The sequence below is a fragment of the Aotus nancymaae genome, unplaced genomic scaffold, assembly GCF_030222135.1.
Source record: "Aotus nancymaae isolate 86718 unplaced genomic scaffold, 86718_ANA_hifiasm-v0.15.2.pri h1tg000067l, whole genome shotgun sequence".
NCBI lineage: Eukaryota > Metazoa > Chordata > Mammalia > Primates > Aotidae > Aotus > Aotus nancymaae.
In genome coordinates, this window is record NW_026988482.1 from 31,094,315 (window position 1) to 31,117,160 (window position 22,846).

General features: G+C 37.8%; 1 protein-coding gene across 6 annotated transcripts in view; it reads left to right on the forward strand.

The window, feature by feature from the left end:
* Positions 1-304: 304 nt before the first annotated feature.
* The window catches only part of CCDC66 (coiled-coil domain containing 66), a 42,738-nt gene continuing 20,196 nt past the window's right edge, over positions 305-22,846 (forward strand). For 3 of the 6 annotated variants that reach the window (XM_012460785.3, XM_012460789.3, XM_012460788.3), the window contains exons 1-10: positions 316-405; positions 2,224-2,288; positions 2,935-2,960; positions 6,974-7,400; positions 9,307-9,472; positions 9,656-9,759; positions 14,448-14,569; positions 19,502-19,633; positions 20,019-20,269; positions 20,469-20,553. In XM_012460785.3, the coding sequence (XP_012316208.1) occupies positions 395-405; positions 2,224-2,288; positions 2,935-2,960; positions 6,974-7,400; positions 9,307-9,472; positions 9,656-9,759; positions 14,448-14,569; positions 19,502-19,633; positions 20,019-20,269; positions 20,469-20,553 (1,389 nt within the window). In that variant the 5' untranslated portion in view covers positions 316-394. Of the gene's footprint in view, positions 406-2,223; positions 2,289-2,934; positions 2,961-6,973; positions 7,401-9,306; positions 9,473-9,655; positions 9,760-14,447; positions 14,570-15,612; positions 15,704-19,501; positions 19,634-20,018; positions 20,270-20,468; positions 20,554-22,846 lie in introns of those variants that run through there. The other 3 variants (XM_012460786.3, XM_021671647.2, XM_064367218.1) reach the window with 3 other exon arrangements.

The following is a 22,846-nucleotide window of genomic DNA, read 5'->3' on the forward strand; positions in this document are numbered from 1 at the left end:
AAAAGGGTGTGTGTGTGTGTGTGCGCGTGTTTAAGTGTTATGTCTGTAACTTACTTGCAAATGGTGACCGAAAAAAGGGTGTGTGTGTGTGTGTGTGTGCGCCCGCGCGTGTGTATGTGTGTGCGCGCGGTCTCCGCCACCAAAGCCTTAGACTCGTAAGCCAGGTCAGGCCAAATTCCGCTGTGCGCAAGGTTGGGGGCTAACTCAGCCTTCGCCCCTGGAGCCCCGGGCCAACTCAGCGGACGCGCCAGCATGCCCCATCCTGATTGGTCCACTTGCCAAGGTCGCCGGCATCCCTGTATCCAATCGGCGTAGCGCTTGCTGAGCGGCGGCGGCGGCAACCGACGTACACAAGGAGCTTTAGCTTTCTGTGGAGAGTGTGCGCGGTTGGGCCATGAACTTGGGGTAAGCTGGGGAAAGGAAAGTGGTCGTCAGCGGAAAGTGGGGCGTGTGTGCATGGGTTGTCCCTTGGAGTCTTTAGCGGAGAGCGTTCCTGACCTGCGCCGCCGAAGAGGGGCAGAGCCCAGTTCTCGGGTGGAAGAGCGAGGCAGACCTTACGTTTTCACTTAATGACTCGCGCATTAAAACTGCCTGTGATCCCCTTTTCGGCCTCTTATTTACCTCAGGATGGGGAGGGAAAGGAGGTGTGGAGGAAAGGAGAGAAATGACAAGGTAGTTAAAGGAAGCGTGGCGGCTTTTGGGGAGTACTACTGACCAGGCCCCATGTTCTTTGCCACCCTGTTTTTGGCGTCTTGCAGAATGTTGGAGCGCCCAGATTAGTTTTAGGCCCACGAGGAGGGGAACCGAGGCTTCTCAAAAAATCGGTGTACTACCAGTGCCTAACACCTAGTAGGCGCTCTTTAAGTAGGATTGAATAAATATAAAGGACTGGTTCATGGTCTTCGTCACTTGGAAGTTTGGTATTTTAAGAAGATGAGAAGCCACCAGACTCAGACTTAACTACACATCGTTCAGCAAATGTTATGTTTTAGAATCTGGGGATATGGAAATAAATAAGATGGTGTGTCCCTTAAGTAGATTACAGTGCAGTGCGTCACAGAAGATACTTTGCCACTCAAGGTCTTTTATTTCTTGGTAACGTTTCACCAACGTAATCATGAACTGTTCGTAACCCTGCAATAGGGAAACCCGTAAAACCTATTCTTTCCAGTGTTTTATCTTTAATAGTTAAGTTGCGGTAAATTGATTTCCCCTACCTGAGCAACGCCGCAAATTTCGCGTTCCTAATCACACCTTTCCCAGCCTCTCTCTCCCTTGACTGGCTTGCTGGATTTAATTTTCTCTCTCTAAATTATGGACTGTATGTATGGACTGCCGTTTTTGTTTTCAGTGGAATTTTTATTTAGGACCTTAACAGATTGGTTCAAGTTTTGTTGGCAGTGCCTACTGTTACTTTATGCCTTTGCTTTTGACATGCATATATAAAGCATAATACTAAATGTCAATATGTATTATTTGAAACATTCAAAGTGGTACTCTTTGCTCAAGCATTTACTAACCTTGATGGTATTGCTAATAGACAGTTTCAATGCCTCAGCACTCCATAGAATGTGCTAGTCATGAGTTCATTATGAAACTAATGAATTGTGTTTAAATATATCTTGCTCCTTTAACTTATGTGAGGAGTTTTGGTAACAGCATTATTTTTTCCAGTCTAGAGTTATAATGTGTTAAATGGGATGATAACTGAATTTATTGTTTACCAATAACAAAATGAGGTTTGGGTTAATGATAACAATGCTTGTATTATTGAAGAGTTTAAAGAAGAATTTTCTTCCTGTAGTTGTTGGTTTTATCTTGGATTGCAAAACATTTTTTTTTTTTTTTTTTTTGAGACGGAGTCTCGCCTCCCAGGTTCAAGTGATTCTCCTGCCTCAGCCTCCCAAGTAGCTGGGACTACAGGCACGTGCCACCACGCCCGGCTAATTGTTCGTATTTTTAGTAGAGACGGAGTTTCACCGTGTTAGCCAGGATGGTCTGGATCTTCTGACCCGCCTCAGCCTCCTAAAGTGCTGGGATTACAGGCGTGAGCCACAGTGCCCGCCTTGCATAACGTTTTTAATTAAAAGACGGGTTCGACGTGTACAAGACTCCTGCATAAATTCAAAATAATGGATTTATTGTCAAGGTTCAATTAGACATTTCTGTCTATTTAAAATGTTGTGGTTAAAAATGACAGACAACTTTCCTTTTTTATTGCAGAGATGGTTTAAAGCTTGAAACTGAATTACTGGATGGAAAAACCAAGCTAATATTGTCTCCATATGGTATGTTTTGTTACAGAAATCTGAAATGTTAACTTTTAAATTCATACATTAAATTTATATTAGTTCAGCAGACTTTTTGCTTGTAATAGAGTGATATTTAAATATTTTGAAAAAAACTATTTCCCCAACCTCTTTCAATTTACTTCTAGCCAAATCAGATTACAACACTGCTTACTGCTGTCAGTATTCAGACTCATAATATTTAATGTGCCAGTATATTGTGTGTTCATTATATTTGCATATACCAAATATCCTTGTTGCCTGACGAGTAATACAAGTGAAATTTATTTAATCATGTTCTTTGCATCTAAAGAATGTATAATTTGAGAAAAGTTCATAGTAAGACCACAGTAAACTGCTAAAGTCACTTTTAGTATTCATTTTTAAAGTCTGTACTTTGGTAGCTTCTCCTTTGCATTTTTTCTGTTTATAGTTTTAGCTTGGAAGGATAAAAAACAAAATTGAAATAGAAGTAAATACTTGAACTGCATTATAAAAGAATACTCATGCAGGATCTAAAGGTAATGCTTTCGAGGATAATGTTGCTAGCTTAAAATCTTACAACAATATTAATTACAGTTTTCTTGCATGACCACCTTAGTATGTTTTTGGTGGATAGTTTAGTAATTTCTTTTTTCTTTTGTAGAACAGAAATCAAAAATTTCTGTGAAGGTAAGCCATATGACTTTGACCTGACCTGTTTTCAAATGTAAAATGCTGTTTTCTTTACAGTGGTTAGAAAATAATTCCTGGGAAATGTCAGGTGTTCTAAGGGATTTGGAATTTAGTGAGAAGTTATTATTTTCTTGTTTTCAGATTGTTCCTTTCACAGAAATGAATCATTTTAGGTTTTAAAGCCCAATAGAACCTCTTTCTCTAGATAAGTGTTATCCAGTAAAGCGTCTGTGTTAATGGAAGTGTTCATCGATAAAATCAATACCATCGAATATGGAAGCCACTAGTCTAGTCATGTGTAGTTATTGAGCACTTAAAATGTGGCTAGTGTGACTGAGCAACTGAATTTCTAATCTCCTTTAATTTTTAATTTAATTTAATGGACAATGGACTGTACTGGACAGTGCAGCTCCAGAGATCTTCAAAAAATAAATATTCAGACTTTAAACAAAAATGCTCTTTGTTTTCATATTCAGATTCCATTTGCCCACACCAAAGGGGAAATTCACAAATTCTAGCATACATTTAGCTTTTTCCTTTAAAAGGTTGCACTTGAGCTTAAGGATAATTTTCCTTTTAAGTTACTTTCCCTTATCAGGAATCTATTGTGCTTTTTTCCTACAAAATACATTATCACTTTGTTTATTTTAATTTTTGAGTCAGAGTCTCACTCTGTCACCCAGGTTGGAGTGTAGTGACATAATCATGGCTACAGATCTTCCTCCTTCAGCCTCCTGAGTAATTGGGACCATGTGCATGAGCCACCATGCCTGGCTAATTTTTAAAATTTTTAATAGCGATGAGGGTCTCACTATATTGCCCAGGCTGGAATTATCATTTAACAGCTTTTTTGAGGCTGGCTGTTGTGGCTCATGCCTATAATCCCAGCACTTTGGGAGGCTGAGGTGAGTGGATCACCTGAGGTCAGGAGTTCGAGACCATCCTGGCCAATATGGTGAAACCCTGTCTCTACTGAAAATATAAAAATTAGCCAGGCATGGTGGCACGTGCCAGTAGTCCCAGCTACTTGGGAGGCTGAGGCAGGAGAATCACTTGACCCTGGAGATGGAGGTTATAGTGAGCCAAGATCACGCCACTGTACTCCAGCCACAGAGCAAAATTTCTTCTCAAAAAAACAAACAAAAAAAAAACAACTTTTTTTGATACTTTTGCTTTTCTTGCTACCTTATTTCTTTTTTAATTTTTAGACTAATAGCAGTAGGAATTTCTCTTCTCCTCTTCCATAACTTACTACAGCACCCTTTTCTTTTATCTTTGCAATGTTTTAAAAAGTCTTTGCTTGTCTGTGGATAAAACCCAGTTTGAATGATATAGCACTTTGCCCTTCAACTCTGAGCCCTCAATGGCTTTACTTGCAGGTTTAATCAAGGTGAAGAAGTTGCTGGAATACCCAGCATATCACTCAATAAATGGGTGAAGATGATCAGAACAATTCCACAAGCTACATATAAAAACTGTTCTCTCTCTGTGTATATAGTTATATACCTTGTATGCTCCCCTAATCACAGACTACAGATTGTATGTTATTCCTAGCCCTTCCCTATTAAAAATTGCAACTAACTGCTGTCATATGAATCACATTCACAAATACAGTGGCCTTTATCAAGTTCCTAGATGAACAACTGTTTGTAATTGTTGATTTTTATCTTCTTCAGGCTGATTTGTTACAGAAGCCACATTTGTGAAGATATTTCATTTTCATTTTAACCAACTCAGAACATCTGAAGATCCCCTTTATAGGCCTATAATAAACAGAATTACTAGTCTTGGATTTTTGGTAGGGCTATAATAAAGTTACTAGTCTTGGAGTTGTGATTACTAGACTTAAAATTCTATCAGCTGTCTAGAGGTATTTTAGAATTTTTTTTTAGAGTAGCACATTCTCAACTGATGTTGAGCCTAAATTGTTTACTGCCTTAAAGAAAATTGTTTGGGTTTATCCCCATAGCATTTGGGACTTCAAAATACTGATGCAACCTAAGTTTCCCTTCTGTATTGATTGTTTTCAAGAAGTTTCTCTTCCCATATTTATAGAGGTTACAGAGATCCTCATTTCTTTTTTGTTCTTCATAGACTATAAACACCAGAATCAGTATTTTCTTCTTTTTTTGTTTTGTTTTTTAGTTTCCCAAATCTCACATTTCTGCAGTTATATGTTGAATTCTCTTTTCTGCAAGTTATTCATGAATTCTCTCTGCATGGTGCTTTTCTTTGTTCCTTCTAATGGGGGAAGCTCCTGAGTTACTAAAACACCCACAGGTCTCAGTTTTTTCTCATTTCCCACTGATTGAATTATTGTACTCTCCATAGTGCGTTCTTTAAACAGCTGAACTCTATCTCATCATCAAGTTTAACATATTTGTGATCAGAGTGCTTTCCTAATTCGGTCTAAATCTCTGCATTTTTTTTTTTTCTTTTTTGAGACAGGCTCTCTCTTTGCCCAGGCTGGAGTGCAGTGGCACAATTATGGCTCACTGTAGCCTCAACCTCCTGGGCTCAAGGAATCCTCCTGCTTCAGCCTCCCAAGTAGCTAGGACTACAAGCACATGCCTGCACCACCACACTCAGTTAATTTTTTTGTACAGACGGGAGTCTCCCTGTGTTGCCCACGATTGTCTCAAATTCCTGGGCTCAAGTGATCCTCCTGCCTCAGCCTCCCAGAGTGCTGGGATTGTAGGTGTGAGCCACTATGCCCAACCTTTCCTACATTTTTTCTTCAATCTGTGGTAATGAAGTAAACATGGTTACTAGCCTAATTTCTTAGGCGTATAGAAAGAGAAATGAAAAAAATGCAGATAATCCAGTGTCATAAGTAATTTATTAAAATAATGGATTCTAAAACTCTTACACTTAGTCTCAAAGACTAGAAATATAAAACAATAAAAAAAATTTATGAGTATGTCTACATGTGAGAATCAGTGACATTCTAAAAGGTATTTGTAATACTAGTGCTAGATAGCACACTTTATATATATGTCTTTTTTGAGATGGAGTTTCACTGTTGTTGCCCAGGCTGGAGTGCAGTGGCATGATCTTGGCATACTGCAGCCTCCGCCTCCTGGGTTCAAGTGATTCTCCTACCTCAGCCTCTCAAGTAGCTGGGATTACAGGTGCCCACCATCACACCTGGCTATTTTTTTGTATTTTTTTTTTTTAATAGAGATGGGGTTTCACCATGTTGGCCAGGCTAGTCTTGAACTCCTGACCTCAGGTGATCCACCTGCTTCAGCCTCCCAAAGTGCTGGGATTACAGGCATGAGCCACCGCACCCGGCCTACATTTTATATTTTAAAATGTTACTTTTCTCTGATCTGGCCTTGATATCTTGGTTCCATATAAATTGTGAAGTAGCTGATATTAAACAAATACATTGAACATTGGCTTTATAATGTGAAAAATGGCTGGGTGTTAAGGCTCACGCCTGTAATCCCACCACTTTGGGAGGCTGAGGCAGGCAGATCACCTGAGTTCAGGAATTCAAGACCATCTCGACCAACATGGTGAAACCCTGTTTCTACTAAAAATACAAAAATGAGCCAGGCATGGTAGTGGGCACCTGTAATCCCAGCCACTCAGGTGGCTAAGGTGGGAGAATGGCTTGAACCTGGGAGGTGGAGGTTGCAGTGAACCAAGATTGTGCTGGTGCACTCCAGCCTGGGCAACAGTGAAATGCTGTATCAAAAAAAAAGTTAAAAAAAATTTTTTAATTAAAAAAGAAAAGAGGTAATGTGGGTGGTATAATCTAATGGCATTAGATTCAAAGCTGGAGTATAATGGAGATGTCCTGTAACAACTATAAAGTTCTTCTGTATTTATTATCTTGAAGTAAGATAACTTCTAGTTGTTGATGAAGATTTGTAACTATTAAGAGTTAATTTCTTATGGTTATATTACTTAAATAGCAAAATGGAAAAAAGTTTAGAGGACTGATTTATCACAGATCATATTTGTGGACAGTTCTAAAGAATAACCTTCTGGTGTTTTAACAGATGGGAAATAAGACCAAGATTGCAAAGTGTCCTTTAAGAACAAAAACTGGACACATTCTAAAATCAATTGGGAGTGAAAAACTTTTGCAAAAGAAGACAGTTGGTTCAGAAACATCACAGGCAAAAGGTGAAAAAAATGGAATGACTTTTTCATCCACTAAGGATTTATGTAAACAACATATAGATAAAGATTGTCTTCATATCCAGAAAGATATTTCACCTGCAACTCCTAATATACAGAAGACTAGAAACACCATAAATACATCTCTAGTAGCAAAACAGAAGCCTCACAAAAAACACACCACGGCTGAAAATACGAAGAGCAGTTTGGTGTGTCTAACACAAGACCAACTACAACAGATTTTGATGACTGTAAACCAAGGAAACAGATCTCTTTCCCTGACTGAGAATGGAAAGGAGGCAAAAAGTAAGATTTTCCTAAAGTTTTAATGAATTTTAATTTTTTTCAATGTGTTTTAGAATATCAGATTCATTGGGTTTTATGTAACTTTGACTCTTAAATTCTAATTTAACATGTCAATCTATTAAAATAATTGTTCTTTTAGAGGACTTTTTCTAATATGCAAAATTATTTTTATAGTTGTGCCATATTTTAAGATTAGTGTTCAGAATAATTAAGAAACCCAGTTTCCGTGGACTTTAGAAAAAAATGTTAATACAAAAAACTATTATACATATTTTAGAATACAGGAGGCTTTACTCATATTTAAAATAGTTATAGGAAACATGCTTTAAAAAAAAAACCATTATGGTATTTCCAGTGAAAATTAAGGAAACCTTACTATGACTATTTGACTTGAGTTGCTGATAAACATTGCTTTCCTGGCCCCTGCAGTTACTCTTCCTGTCCCTCATTCCATGCTAAGGATTGGCAGTACTCTTTTTTTTTTTTTTTGAGACGGAGTTTCGCTCTTGATACCCAGGCTGGAGTGCAATGGCGCGATCTCGGCTCACCGCAACCTCCGCCTCCTGGGTTCAGGCAATTCTCCTGCCTCAGCCTCCTGGCAGTACTCTTTTTAAAAAACAAGGTTAACACAGATTTGGAAGGATCAGTAGAGTGTTTCATGCTTTCTCTTTCACAAGTCCTGGCATTGTATTGTGTTTTTAAAAGCCTTCTAATTTCCACTTTGGGATAAGGAATTGTGAATATTAGGACAATAGAAATAACTAAAATTTTATTAGGCAATAGTGAAATAAATAAAAAATTAACAGTTCACATGGAGAGGCCCTACAAGTGGTTTGGGGGCCCAGTAACTCCTGTGTATTCCCATGATACTCCAGATGGAATTATTTACTCTCTTGTTAAAGCTTATTCTTGGTAAAATGAGAGAGCTGGATTTTGTCTCTAAGGCTAAAATTCTAGCAACAACCTGCTTATCAGGCATAATGAGAGATCATATCAACAAAGTTAAAAGCAGAATTTGCCTAAGGAGGTAGACCTGCATATTAAGTCTTTATCTTCATTGTAAGAACTAGCACATTCAAAAGAAATCAGAACAGTTTTTGAGCCAGCATGTGAGCCCTCTATAAAACATTTGATTTAGATATAGCTAGGGCATAGAGACAGTTCATGAAAAGGTTTTCCACTGATTTCACAGCTAAATAAGAAAAATAACATCAAGGATAATGAGTATTTATCAAGATATTTATATTCTCCTCTATATTGTGATTTGTGTTATGATTTTTATTTTTAAAAGCATGTTGGCAAGAGGAAATAGAGATCTGTTTTCTGTTGTTGCTGCTTTTTTTCTTCCTTGATATAAGAAATTGTATGGCTGTGGTCATGAGCAAGCTGTTTAACCTCCGGACTTTAGTTTTCTGTCTCTCTTTTTTATTTTTATTTATTTATTTATTTTTTGAGACAGGGTCTGGCTCTGCTGCCCAGACTAGAGTGTAGTGGCACAATCTTGGCTCATTGAAACCTCTACCTCTTGGGATTAAGCCATCCTCCCACTTCAGCCTCCCGAGTAGGTAGGACTATAGGCTCATGCCACCACACCTACCTAATTTTTGTATTTTTTGTAAAGACAAGGTTTTGACATGTTGCCCAGGCTGATCTCGAACTCCTGAGCTCAGGCAGTCTGCCCGCATCAGCCTCCCAAAGTGCTGGGACTGCAGGTGTGAACCACTGCCCACCCCGCTTCCTTTTTTTTTTTTTTGACAGGAAGGTAAACTTAATACCCACCTCAAGGATTGTTGTGAGAGTTAATTTAAGTAATGTATAAGACATGTAAGAACTACATAGCAGTATGCCAAGTATTATAATGAATATAATTGAGTGTTAATTTTAAAACATGCATCTTACCTCCTAGGTCAATATAGTCTACATTTAAACAGTATTTCTAATCAGCCAAAGGATGAGAACATTATGGGATTATTCACAAAAACCGAGATGGTTTCATCTGTCCCAGCTGAAAATAAATCTATTTTAAATGAATATCAGGAGACATCTAAGCAGTGTGAGCAAAAAATTGCCATGTATGTAACTCATATCTGTTATTGTGTGGTCATCTTTGGAATATGGTTTTGCTTTTCCTTGACTTGCATGTGAAATAGTTACTCAAAATACTTAAAGGTACTTAAAAGCTTATTAATATTTATGGAGTCAATTGTGTAGAAATGTATGATATAATTTCTATTATCTTTTGTGTTTTGCCTTAGAGAGAGTGAATGGAAACCAGCTGATATATTCAGTACTCTGGGGGAAAGGGAACGTGATAGAAGTTTGTTAGAAGCAAAAAAAGCCCAGTGGAGGAAAGAGCTAGGTAGGTAACTCTTATGCCTTTTATTATAATTTTGTTATTGTTGTTGTTATACTTTTTATTATAGCTTTGTTGTTGTTTTTGAGACAGAGTCTTACTCTGTTGCCCAAGCTGGGGTGCGCGCCATCTCAGCTCACTGTAACCTCTGCGTCCCAAGTTCAAGCGATTCTCTTGCCTTAGCCTCCTGTGTAGCTGCGATTACAGGCACCTGCCACCATGCCCAGCTACTTTTTGTATTTTTAGTAGAGATGGGGTTTCACCATGTTGGCCAGGATGGTCTCAATCTCTTGACCTCATGATCCGCCCACCTTGGTCTCCCAAAATGCTGGGATTACAGGCATGAGCCACTGTGCCCGGCCTATAATAGTTTTATTAGCTTAAAGAATATGTATTGAGGCCAGGCACGGTGGCTCACACCTATAATCCCAGCACTTTAGGAGGCTGAGGCATTCAGATCATGAGGTCAAAAGATTGAGACCATCCTGGACAACATGGTGAAACCCCATCTCTACTAAAAATACAAAAACTAGCCAGGCATATTGGTGTGCCCATGTATTCCCAGCTACTCGGGAGGCTGAGGCAGGAGAATCACTTGAACCTGGGAGGTGGAGGTTGCAGTGAGCCAAGATCGTGCCACTGTACTCCAGCCTGGCAACAGAACAAGACTCCATCTCAAAAAAAAAGAAAAAAAGAATATGTTTTTGAGGATAAAGTTTCGAGGCCAAGGGAAAACTTCCCTTTTGCCCTCTGAAAGTTTTCTGAAAAATCAACTGAGAAAAGACAAATTAATAAGAGGGATACAAATTTATTAACATGCACGGAAGTTTTACAAAATTTAAAAACTAAAAGAAATGGCTAGGTGGCTGACACTTGTCCACCATGTTGAGGTTATAGAAAGAATGGGGGTTGGAGCGTGGCAAAACAGGTTATGGGAGGGGGAGAAGAGGCAACCTGGCCAGTAAAAGTGGTTTTATTATGTACATGAGACCTCAAAGGTAGTAGCCCTCAGAGAACAGGTGATAAATGTTTCTTTCAGACCTTTGAAGATGTCAGACTCAGTTAATTTATCCTAGATCTGGACGAGGGAGAAACCTGAGAAAGCCTGGCTGTATTGATGCAGGTTTTCTCTACAGATGCAAATCTTCCTTACAAAAGACAGCTTTGCATGGCTACTTCTGTTTGCAGGCCCTCTGAACAGCCATCTTGAAATATGTCAAATAAATATATTTTGGGGTAAAACATTGTAGTTTCCTTTAAAGTACAGTTATCCCTCAGTATCCATGAGAGATTGGTTCCAGGACTATTCTCCCACTTCAGGGTACCAAAATGGATGGATGCTCAAGTCCCTTATATAAGATGATGTAACATTTGCATATAATTTATGCACATCCTTTTATAGACTTCAAATCATCTCTAGATTACTTAATACAATGTAAATGCTGTTGTTCAGGAAATAATGACAAAGAAAAAAGTCTGTACATGTTCATTATAGACACTACCATCCTTTTTTCTCCCAAATGTTTTCAATTTGTGGTTGCTCGAATCCATGGATGTGGAATCCATGAATATGGAGGGTCTACTGTATATCTTTTAGTATGATTTTATCAAAAGTCTTGTTTTATAACATTTGACATCTAGAGTAGTTCTCTACAAATGCTTGAGATAACATTGTGGTTTCATAATGCCTTAAGTTGTGTCTTTTTGTTACCCTTAAGTTTGCACCAAAAACATTAATGTCATCAGTATCATTCTGCAGCCCCTGTAAGCTCAAAGATTTGTAAACTTTTTGCATTTCCTGGCAATCCTTTGTCATAATTTTCTATTGCAGAAATCCTATGCGTTTAAGGACAGTTTTACTAAAAACTAATTGATTTCATTTTTTAAAATAACCAAAATAATCTAATTAAGAATAATCATTGTGATATCAGACAGTATATTCTAGACAGAAATAAGCTTATTGCTTTCTTTCAGCTTTGAACCTTATAACAGAAAAATCTATAATTTCTATTAGAGTCTTGAAATTTACTTCCTCAACTAAACTTGGATATCACAATTTGCAAAATGTGTGACAGTAGTTGTATTTCTTAAGAATAGCTATGCTAAAGGCATGAGATGAGCTTCACCCTAGTGGAAAAACCAGGAAGTCTTGTGAGACCATCACTAACTTGGCTGGCATGGATGATTTAGAAAACAAATAAGCAAAGCCAGGTGCAGTGTCTCACATGTAATTCCAGCACTTTGGGAGGCCAAGGTGGGAGGATTGCTTGAGACCAGGGTTCAATATCAGCCTGCTGCAGCAACAGAGTGAGATGCCATCTCTACAAAAAAAGAAAAAGAGATAAGCAGCAGAAATAAGGAGTGAATTGATGCTGGAAGTCAAGTGTGTTAGTCTGTTTTGGGATGCTGAAAAGGAATACCAAAGACTGAGTAATTTATAAAGAAAAGAGATTTATTTGGCCCATAGTTTTGCAGACTGTGCAAGCATGGTATCAGCATCTGCTCAGCTTCTGGTGAGGCCTCAGGAAGCTTTTACTCATGGTGGAAGGCAGAGGGGGAGCAGGCATTGTACATGGCAAGAGAGATGCCAGGCCCTTTTAAACAACCAGCTCTCGTGTGAACTGACAGAGTGAGAACTCACTCATCACCCCAAGGGGATGGCACCAAGCCATTCATGAGGGATTCACCTCCTGTAACCCAAATACCTTGCCTTAGACCCCACCTCCAACATTGGGGATCATATTTCAACATGAGATTTGAAGGAGACAAATATCCTAACTGTGTCATCAAGGTAAAAGAAGAATGAGGAGATTAAACTTATGTTAGCAGTATCAGAAGGTTTGGCAGTCTGATGTGTGTTTATATCACAATTTCAGCTTTAAATATTTTCTTTTAGCACATTACACATCAAAATGCAATACCAAATGTCTGAAATAAGAGGGAACTACTTGAAAATGACTGGAGTATTTTATGCTTTAATCAGTTTTTTTGTTTTTTGTTTGTTTGTTTTGTTTTGAGACGGAGTTTTGTTCTTGTTGCCCAAGCTTGAGTGCAGTGGCGTGATCTCAGCTTACTGCAACCTCCACCTCTTTGGTTCAAGTGATTCTCCTGCCTCAGACTCCTAAATAGCTGGGATTACAGGCACCGGCCACCACACCCAACTAACTTTTTGTATTTTTAGTAGAGTCGGGGTTTCACCATGTTGGCCAGGCTGGTCTCGAACTCCTGACCTCAGGTGATCCATGTGCCTTGGCCTCCCAAAGTGCTGGGATTACAGGCGTGAGCTACCACGCCCAGCCTTATGCTTTAATTGTTTTAAAATCAGTTTACTTTTTTTTTTAACTTGTCTTAGTAGAGCACCTCTATTTAAGTCATGCTTCTAGTAACATTCTTGGAATTTAAATTTTTTTTTTTTTTTTAATTTTATTTATTTTTTTGAGATGTAGTTTCACACTGTCGCCCCTGCAGGAGTGCAGTGGCACAATCTCTGTTCACTGCAGCCTCTGCCTCTGGGATTCAAGTGATTCTCCTGCTTCAGTCTTCCGAGTAGCTGGGATTACAGGCGTCTGCCACCACGCCTGGCTAATTTTCTGTAATTTTAGTAGAGAGGGGGTTTTACTATGTTGGTCAGGCTGGTCTCAAACACCTGACCTCATGATCCACCCGCCTCGGCCTCCCAAAGTGCTGGGATTACAGGCATGAGCCACTGCGCCTGGCCCTGGAATTTAAATTTATACATCATTGAATTTTGTATTTAAAGAATTGTTGTTGATTGGGGGTTTAGTTTTTCGGGGTTTTTTTGTTTTTTGTTTTTTTTTTTTTGAGATGGAGTCTTGCTCTGTCATCAGGCTGGAGTGCAGTGTGCAATCTCAGCTGACTGCAACCTCTGCCTCCCAGGTTCAAGCAATTCTCCTGCCTCAGCCTCCCCAGTAGCTGGGACTGCAGGCATGTGCCACCGCACCCAGCTAATTTTTATATTTTGAGTAGAGACGGGGTTTCACCACGTTGGCCAGGATGGTCTTGATCTCTTGACCTCATGATTCACTCGCTTTGGTCTCCCAAAGTGCTGGAATTACAGCTGTGAGCCGCTACGCCCAGCCGGGGGTTTCTTTTTGACTGTATCTGTCAGATACAGGGTTTTATGTTTTTTACTTGTCAGCAATTAAGAAATAATAGCCAACATTTATTGAATATTTACTTTGTGCCAAGCCCTATATTGAGATAGGTACCATTATTATACCTAACTTATAGATGGAAGAACCAAGGCTTAGAAAGCTTACCAGCAGTTTGCTCATGATCACATAGCTAGGAAGTCGTTGAACTTGAATTTTAACCCATAGTTCTCTACTTCAGAATTCTAGCTTTTAATTCTCTTAATAATAATTGAATAAACATTACAGGAAATTAGAACCTAATGGTAATTAACAAAATATAAGTTATTCAATAAAACTACTCCTTATTGATAATTGTTATAATAAAATTGTACCATATTTAACTTTGGTTCTGATTAAATTTTTACTTATTCTATGTCCCTAAAAAGTTATTCTCTACTTTATAAGTTAATCTCCTTCCTAAAAAAGAGTTTTGATTAGATCTGTGTTGGTATCTACATTCTTTAAGAAGGTCATGATTTGTTTACATCATTCTTTTTTTACAGTTTTTGTATATTTTTTTAAAAAGGACATTATTTACAGATGAACAGGTTGCTTTAAAGAAGAAAGAAAAAGAAGTGTCTGAAAAATGGAATGATCCTTGGAAAAAATCTGAAAGTGATAAAATAATATGGGGGAAACTTCAAATTCTTGACCAATCTAGGGTAAGACATCTTAATTGCAGTTTTTAAAATGCTAAGCAGTGTTCATATTATAGAATTTATTTTTAAAGCTTATTTATTTAAAAAAAAAAAAAACAACTTTTTTTGATACGGAGTTTCTCTCTTATTGCCCAGGCTAGGGTGCAATGGCACAATCTCAGCTCGCTGTAACCTCCCTGGGCTCAAGCGATTCTCCTCCCTCAGCCTCCTGAGTAGTTGGGACTATAGGTGCTCGCCACCAGGCTGGCTAATTTTTTGTATTTTTAGTACAGATGGGGTTTCATAACATTACAGGCTGGTCTGAAACTTCTGGCCTCAAGTGATAACACCAAACTCGGCCTCCCAAAGTGCTGGAATTATAATGAGCCACCATGCCTGGCCTATTTTAAAAAAACATTTCATATTCTTGGGTTTTGCTTTTATTTTGTATGTGTGGTTTTTTTTATAAAAAGAAACAGGGTCTTGCTCTGTTACTCAGGCAGGAGTGCAGTGGTGCAATCATAGCTCCCACAGCCTTGAACTCATGGACTGAAGGGATCCTCCTGCCTGCCTTGCAAGTGGCTGGTACTACAGGTGTATGCCACCATGCCCAGCTAATTAAAAAAATTTTTTTAGAGACAGGGTATCACTGTTTGGCACAGGCTGCTGTTAAACTTTTGACCTCAAGCAGTCCTCCCACCTTGGCCTCCTGAGTAGCTGGGATTGTAGGTGTGAGCCACTGGGCTTGGCTCATATGTTATTTTAAAACAGTGTTATTTTTAATTTAATTATGACCTCAACTGGCCTCTAATTACATTCTGTATGTTGTTAGGTGAATGTAGAGGCTCCCAAGCACCTCCTTTATAGTCTTATAAAAGAGCTCTGCAATTTTTGAAATGAATACAAAACTCTGCCACTAACTATATGTAAGTGTTTAGTTATCAAATATACACCTATGCCAAGTGTTCCTGTATAGTGCTTAGGTGATTTTTAAGTTTTATCTGTAGTTAATTTTGGGTAAAGAATCAGTGTCACTGTTTTTCTATTTGTTTTTACTCTTCTGCTAGCTCTTCAAGCATTCTATCACAGTCTCCTAGTCAGGTTATGGTGGTCCAAGCTGATGAGCATTCACTACTTAGAGCTAGTCAGACTTTAGAGGTAAGTCCTAAGTGTCAGTACTGTGGATATTTAAACCTTTTAATATTTGACCTCTATATAGCCTGTTTTCCTTGAAGGGGCGAATCTTAAGTCTTCCTTATTTTTAGCCATCAGTTAATTTTTACTTGAGTGTATTATGCTTCATTCGCCTTCATTTCTTCTTTGCATTTATTATCCCTTTCTTCTTGTGAACATTTACATTTTAGCAAATGTATTCTGAAAATAATGCAGTAACTTAAAGGGCTGATTCTCCTAAAGGGATGATTCTGGTGGTAGAAATGTTTGGCATTGTGGCCTAATTAGGTAAATTTCTTATAGAACCCCTTCAAGTTAAATTTTTTGCACGGCTGTCTATTCTGCTTCATGTAGAGCTGAGTTGCCTACATTGATAATTTTGCATGAACAAAAGGACTGAAATCTGAATTGCATTTGCCCACAATCCCAAAAGCACTTTGACTGAAAAGGTAATAAGCTTGTCTTGAGAGAACTCATTTTGGAAAATTCTGTAGCTCTGGGTGATGATTTTAAGTGTGTAAAGTTTAGAAGTTGTATGCAGACACCACTAAAAGCTGTAGCTAAAACTAAGTTTTCATGAAGTTGGTGAGAATCAGTTTTTGGGTTATTTTCATTTCAACATCAGGATAAAATATCTTTAATGCTAAAAATGTTAAATATTTTCAGTTGCCAAATTTTCAGTTGAAATGTCAATATATAATTATTTCTTAATTTGCATGGATTTTTAGGTCATTTATTATCTGGGGGTAATCCATACCATAGTTGTTAATGCAAGTAAAGAGCCATTTGAGGTGACTTTTAGGTTTTAAAATATTTTGTATATATTTTTTAATGATGGTATTTGTCAGCTGAGGAAATGACGAGTCTCATGAATTTGGAAAGGAGAACTTTATTTCTCATCATCAGTTGCAACCTGCAGCATAGCCATTCTGATAGGCTGGGAAGCATAGCCTTTGGCCAGCTAGGAGCCAGAAACTTCAAGGAGCAGAGAAGGTAACAGGAATTTATGCTGAGTGAAGTGGCTGAATATAGTATTTAATAAGCTATAGGAGGAATCATGAATGCTTAGGAAAGGAGAAACACCCATGCACAATTGAGTTTTATGCCCCTTCATGGGTCCCATGTACAAAAAATGACAGCATTAGCATGATCCAAGGGTAGAGTTTTCAGCCCTCTAACATCAAAAAGTGAAGCAGAAGACACACAAACCTTTTGGCCAGAAGCATCTGGTGGTTAGCTGTCACATGAGAATAAGCCGTGTGCATTGGCTCTTTGGGAGGCTGAGGCAGGTGGATTTCTTGAGCCCAGAAGTTCAATACCAGCCTGGGCAACAACATGGTAAAATCCCGTCTGTAAAAAAAAATAAAAATAGCTGGGTGTGGTGGCATGCATCTGTAGTCCCAGCTACTTAGGAATCTGAGGCAGGAGGATCACTTGCGCCTGGGAGGTTGAGGCTGCAGTGAGCCGTGATTGTGCACTTCAGCCTGGGTGACAGTGAGACCCTGTCTCAAAAAAAAATTTGGGGGAGAGAGAATAGGCTCAAAACATATTTAGGAAACCAGTTTTTATGTAGGGGAAGTCTCAGGTCAATAATAGGGAGATAGAGTGAAAAAGTCAGTGAGCCTGGGAATAGAGGCTTCTTTCTTTAACTGTACATAGGACTTAGAGGGAATGCTAGAAGAAAGGTCAAAACACAGCACCTGTTACAGTGTCTTGTGTTATACACAAATATACCTTACTCTGCTTCGACTAAATGCACACAGTTAAAGTAAACCAAAAGAAATGCAATTGTACCTACTACCCTCTCCGTATCTCCCACTCCCATGTTTTGCATTCTTCTAACTGAATGCACGTTGGGAGAGATTTGTGAAAAAGAATATAAGAATAATTTAAAGGCTTTCCCAGTCAATGACAAAAATGAAATCCTGGTAAATGGTTGTGGCTTTATAAGATATCCTTGAGTAAGAAAGACTAACTTGAGAGATCTGATTGTTCAGTTAGCTTAGGGTTATAAATATATATAAAACATTTTGAGTGTTTTAGGAATTTTTAAGGGTAATTTGACTTTTGTCTAATACCTGAATAATTTGCAGTGCCACTACACTAAAATACGGAATCAGATCTGCTTACATCAAACTTAAACAGATACACAGCATTCTAAGACTATTGAGTTACCTTGTTGAAATTTTTCTTTAGGGAGTTCAAAGGGTCCATTTACAATTCAGGGGTGTCCAGTCTTTTGCTTCCCTGGGCCACACTGGAAGAAGAAAAATGGTCTTGGGTCACACATAAAATAAACTAACACTGTGATAGCTGATGAACTTAAAAATTGCAAAACAATTCATAATGTTTTAAGGAAGTTTACAGATTTATGTTGGGCCTCATTAAAAGCTGTCCGGGGCCATGGGTTGGACAATGCATGTTTTTCTTTTCCCATTTTGACCTCTGAAACATTTCTAGAGGTAGAAAAATTGTTAAATCATTTACCTAAAGGTAATGTTCCTTTTGAAGTGATTGTTTTAGGCTTAAGTAAGTTTGATGATTTTTAATCTATTTAGAATTTAGGAGGACTTGAGATATTAGGATCTTTCCTTTTTGTATAATTATTTCTTCTGATCAAACAGTTGGTTTTAAACTATGAGCTTTGTGATATTTTCTGGTAAAAGCAAGGGAAGAAAGTAACATTGTGAGGTATATTGCAATTGTAGGATTCTGTCAAACCATTTTTCTTATGTCCTGCAGTTATTTCATGTAACGAAGTGTTTTGTTGCTTGCCTCTCATTTCAGAACAATTTGAGTAGAATATGTTTTTCTTCCTTTTTTAAAAGAGTATCCTAAACTCATCAATTAAAGTGGGAGCAAGCTTTTATGCTGTTTTCATTCTTTATTTTTCCTTAAGATTCAAAGACTTATTCTGGACACAGTATATTTTTCTTACTGAAACATCATAGGCTGTGATAGAGCTGTAGTAGCAGAAACTGAGAAGACAGGGTCTCCTAGAGAGAGACATGATTCAATAGGGAAAGCCTCTTGCTCTCATACATCTTTCTATATTCTTGTTCTTGGTCCAGAGGCAATATTTGTTGTATTCCAAAGTCAAATGTAAAACAATATTCATCTGTTTTCAATTGTTAATAACTCTTTCAGCCTCTAAAGGAGACTTAGAATTTTGAGGAAAAAAAAAATTTTTTTTTTAAGACAGCATCTCACTCTGTTGCCCAGGCTGGAGTGCAGTGTCATGATCTCGGCTCACTACACCCTCTACTTCCCAGGTTCAGGTGATTCTTGTGCCTCAGCCTCCCAAGTAGCTGGGATTACAGTCATATACCACCATACCTGTCTAATTTTTATTTTTTTTAAGTAGAGATGGGGTTTTGCCGTGTTGGCCAGGCTGGTCTCAAACTCCTGGGCTTAAGTGATTTCCCCGTGTCAGCCTCCTAATAAGCTGGGATTACAGTCATAAGCCGCTGCGCCCAGTTGAATTTCAAAAGTCTTTTAATTGTTTTGGAGAAAGAATTTTCTGTTTTTCATTAGAAAATGTCCTTTCCTTACACTTAGATATCTTATTATATCTCTCTGCTAATATATTTAAAATATAGTTCTGAGAATCAGAATGTATCTACTTAATTCTTTGTTTGAGTTCAAATTTGTTTGAAGTTATTGCTCCTCTTACAGATATATGCCTTACTGGATTAAATCTATATGAATTACTTTGGCAAGATTTGCAAATATTAAGTGATTAGAAAAAGATAACTTTAGGTGGCTTTTATGACTGTTTTTTAGGAAACAGTACTGCTGGAGCACCCTTTCAGTGGTGTGAAACAAGAACTGCAGAGAAAATGGATTGAAGAGTTGAATAAGCAAATAGAAAGTGACCGTCAAAGAAAACTAGAGGAAAAACTTACATATTCAAAGGTAACTTACGAGGTTTTATGGCTATAAAAGAAAAAGATAATAATATTAAAGTCTTAAAATCAGAAGTATTCTGAAACTACTTGACAAGACCAGAATATTCAAGTTATTCCACATTTGCCCATGTGAGCCTGTTTTCATTGAATGCATTGTGTGACATTGCATAGATTCTTAAAACATTTTAGAAATTCCCTAATTCTTTGAATTGCTCCAATTTTTGAAGCTAGTTTTCTATATGTATATGGACTCTAAACAGAGTACAATTTTGTAAATTTTTATGATGCTTATTCTGCTCTAGGTGACTTTTAGAAATCACTTGGTTGTCATTTAGAATTATACATGAGAATAACTGGAAAAATTCTTAGCACTTCTTATTTGTCATCATTAGGGTGAGGAACATGACAGATGGGCATTGCACTTTGATTCATTAAAGAGTTATCCTGGTTCTCAATCTCAACTGTCCTCTCGGTCAACATACAAACAACCTGAGTACTTCTGTGTCTCTCCTGACACTCAGGAGCTGGCTGATGTCAGCAGTGTTTGTACACCTACAACCGGAAGCCAGGTTGAACCTTCAGAGGAGGAGCATATAGCAAAACCTATTAGGGATGTGGTTATGGCAAACAGTAAGAAAACAAAGTAAGTTCGTGCTTATGTATTTATTGATTTTTAAGAAAATCTGTATGCTTTAATAAGAGTGTTATGTCTAATTGGTTTCAGGTTTGGTATTTGTCTTTGAAATAGAAATGATTAGTAGATTTATCCCAAACAAAAATGATTTAGCTTGTTGAATCTACCTTTTTGGGGTTTTGAATAGCTAACATATGTATCTTGCCAGCTTTCTTCGTTCTATGACTGCCCTCTTGGACCCAGCTCAGATTGAGGAACGGGATAGACGACGACAAAAACAGTTAGAGCATCAGGTATGGCATTGTTAAACATTGTTCTTTACCTTAATAAGTAACAGTCATGTTGAACATATACCTAAGTAAGTGGAAATTTAAATTCTGATGTAAACTTTACAGCATAGGTACTGTCCAGTCGTGGCACAAATCCAATTCCTACCCCAAGTGGCATTGTAATATTAGAATTATGCTTATACTGAGAACCCAACAGTATCACATACTACAGCCACCTGCCTTCCAGTAGATAAGGTCTTGAATAAGTTGTATATGTGAATTTGTATTGTCTTAGGTTAGTATTGAGGTTTTTTTTTTTTTCATCAATTTACTTCTCCTGGGTTCTGTTTAAGATGATAATTCATTCTTTGAATAGGGATTGAACTAGAATTATGACTAAGAAATCTAAGCATAATATAAGAAAGGAGGCTAAAATTAAAATTTCCTCTCCTGATTTTAGCCTAGTGCTAAAGGGACTTTAATATCTGCATAATTCTTCAAATCCTTTGATATATGAATTTGGCATCATTACTATTACTCTTAGTGAGCAGACATTTGTAGAACATCTGCTATTTACCAGGCACTATGCTAAGCACTGAGATTATTTCTTCAATTGTTTTTTAATATCGTTTCCTCCAGTAGCCCTCCTAGCGTTGAAGAAAAGGCATGCAGAACTTGACAGTACAAGTGGGAGATGGGACAAGTGCATTGGAAACTTGACATTTCCACTTTACTTTATAAATAATACTTTCAGTATGCTGATAAAAATTCTACAGTCACCAAACATGCTTCTTGGATTTTAAAAATTGATATATGTTTTATATATTTATAGGAAACATATGATATTTTGTTATATGTGTAGAATGTGTAATGATTAAGCCAGAGTATTCTGGTATCTATCACCTTGAGTATCATCTCTGTTTTGGGAACATTTCAAGTTTACTAGCCAATTTGAAATATATAATACATTGTTGCTGACCATAGTTACCTTAGTATGCTATCAAACGTTAGAACTTAACTCCTTTCATCTAACCATATGTTTGTATCCATTAACCTACCTCTCTTGATCACCACCACCTCCATACACACCCTTCCCAGCCTTTGATACCTGTCATTCCACTCTTTAGCTCCTTGAGACCTTCTTTTTTAGCTCCAACATATGAGTGGGAACATGTTTCTTTCTATGCCTGGCTTATTTCACTTAACATAACGACCTCCAGTCCCATCTGTGTTGCTGTAAATGACAAGATTATATTCTTTTTTTAGGGCCAAATAGTATCCCATTGTGTATATACCACATTTTCTTTATCCATTTATTCACTCATGGACAGTTAGATTGTAAATAGTGCTACAATTGACATGAGAATGCAGATATCCTTTTGATACACAGATTTCATGTTCTTTGGATAAATATCCTGTACTGAGAGTGCTGGATCGTATGGTAGTTCCATTTTTAGTTTTTTGAGAAATCTCCGTACTGTTTTCTATAGTGACTGTATTTATTTACATTTCTACTAACAGTGTATCAGGATTACTTTTTCTCCACATCCTTGCCAGCATCTGTTATTTTTTTGTCTTTTTGTTTGTTTGTTTTTGAGACAGAGTCTTGCTCTGCTACCCAGTCTGGAGTGCAATGACATGATCATGGCCCACTGCAGCGTCATACTCCTGGGCTTAAGCAGTCCTGCTGCCCCAGTCTCCCCAGTAGCTGAGACTACAGGCATGTGCCACCGTGCCAGGCTAATTTTAGTTTTTCTCCTTTATAGAGACACAGTTTCACTATGTTGACCAGGATGGTTTCGAGTTCCTTGCCTCAAACAGTCCTCCAGTCTCAGCGTTCCAAAGTGCTGGGATTACAGGAATGAGCCACCGGGCCCAACGTTTTTGTCCTTTTAGTAATAGCCATTCTAACTGGAGTGATACGATATCTCATAGTGGGTTTGATTTGCATTTCTGTGATAAGTAATGTTGAGCATTTTTTCATATACCTGTTGGCCATTTATATGTCTTCTTTAGAAAAATGTTTATTAATGTCCTTTGCCCACTTTTTAATAGAATTATTTAGGTTTGGATGGGTGGGTGGGTCGTTGTGTGTGAGTTTCTTATGTATTCTGGATAGTAGCCCCTTGCTGGATGAATAGTTTGCAGATATTCAAACTACTGAATATGCAACCTACTGAGTATTCAAACTACTGAATATTCAGACTGGGGGACATACTGTCTCTTTACTCTGGTTATTGTTTGCTTTCCCATGCAGAAGCTTTTTAGTGTAATGTAGTCCCATTTGTTTGTTTTTGATGCCCATGTTTTTGAGGTC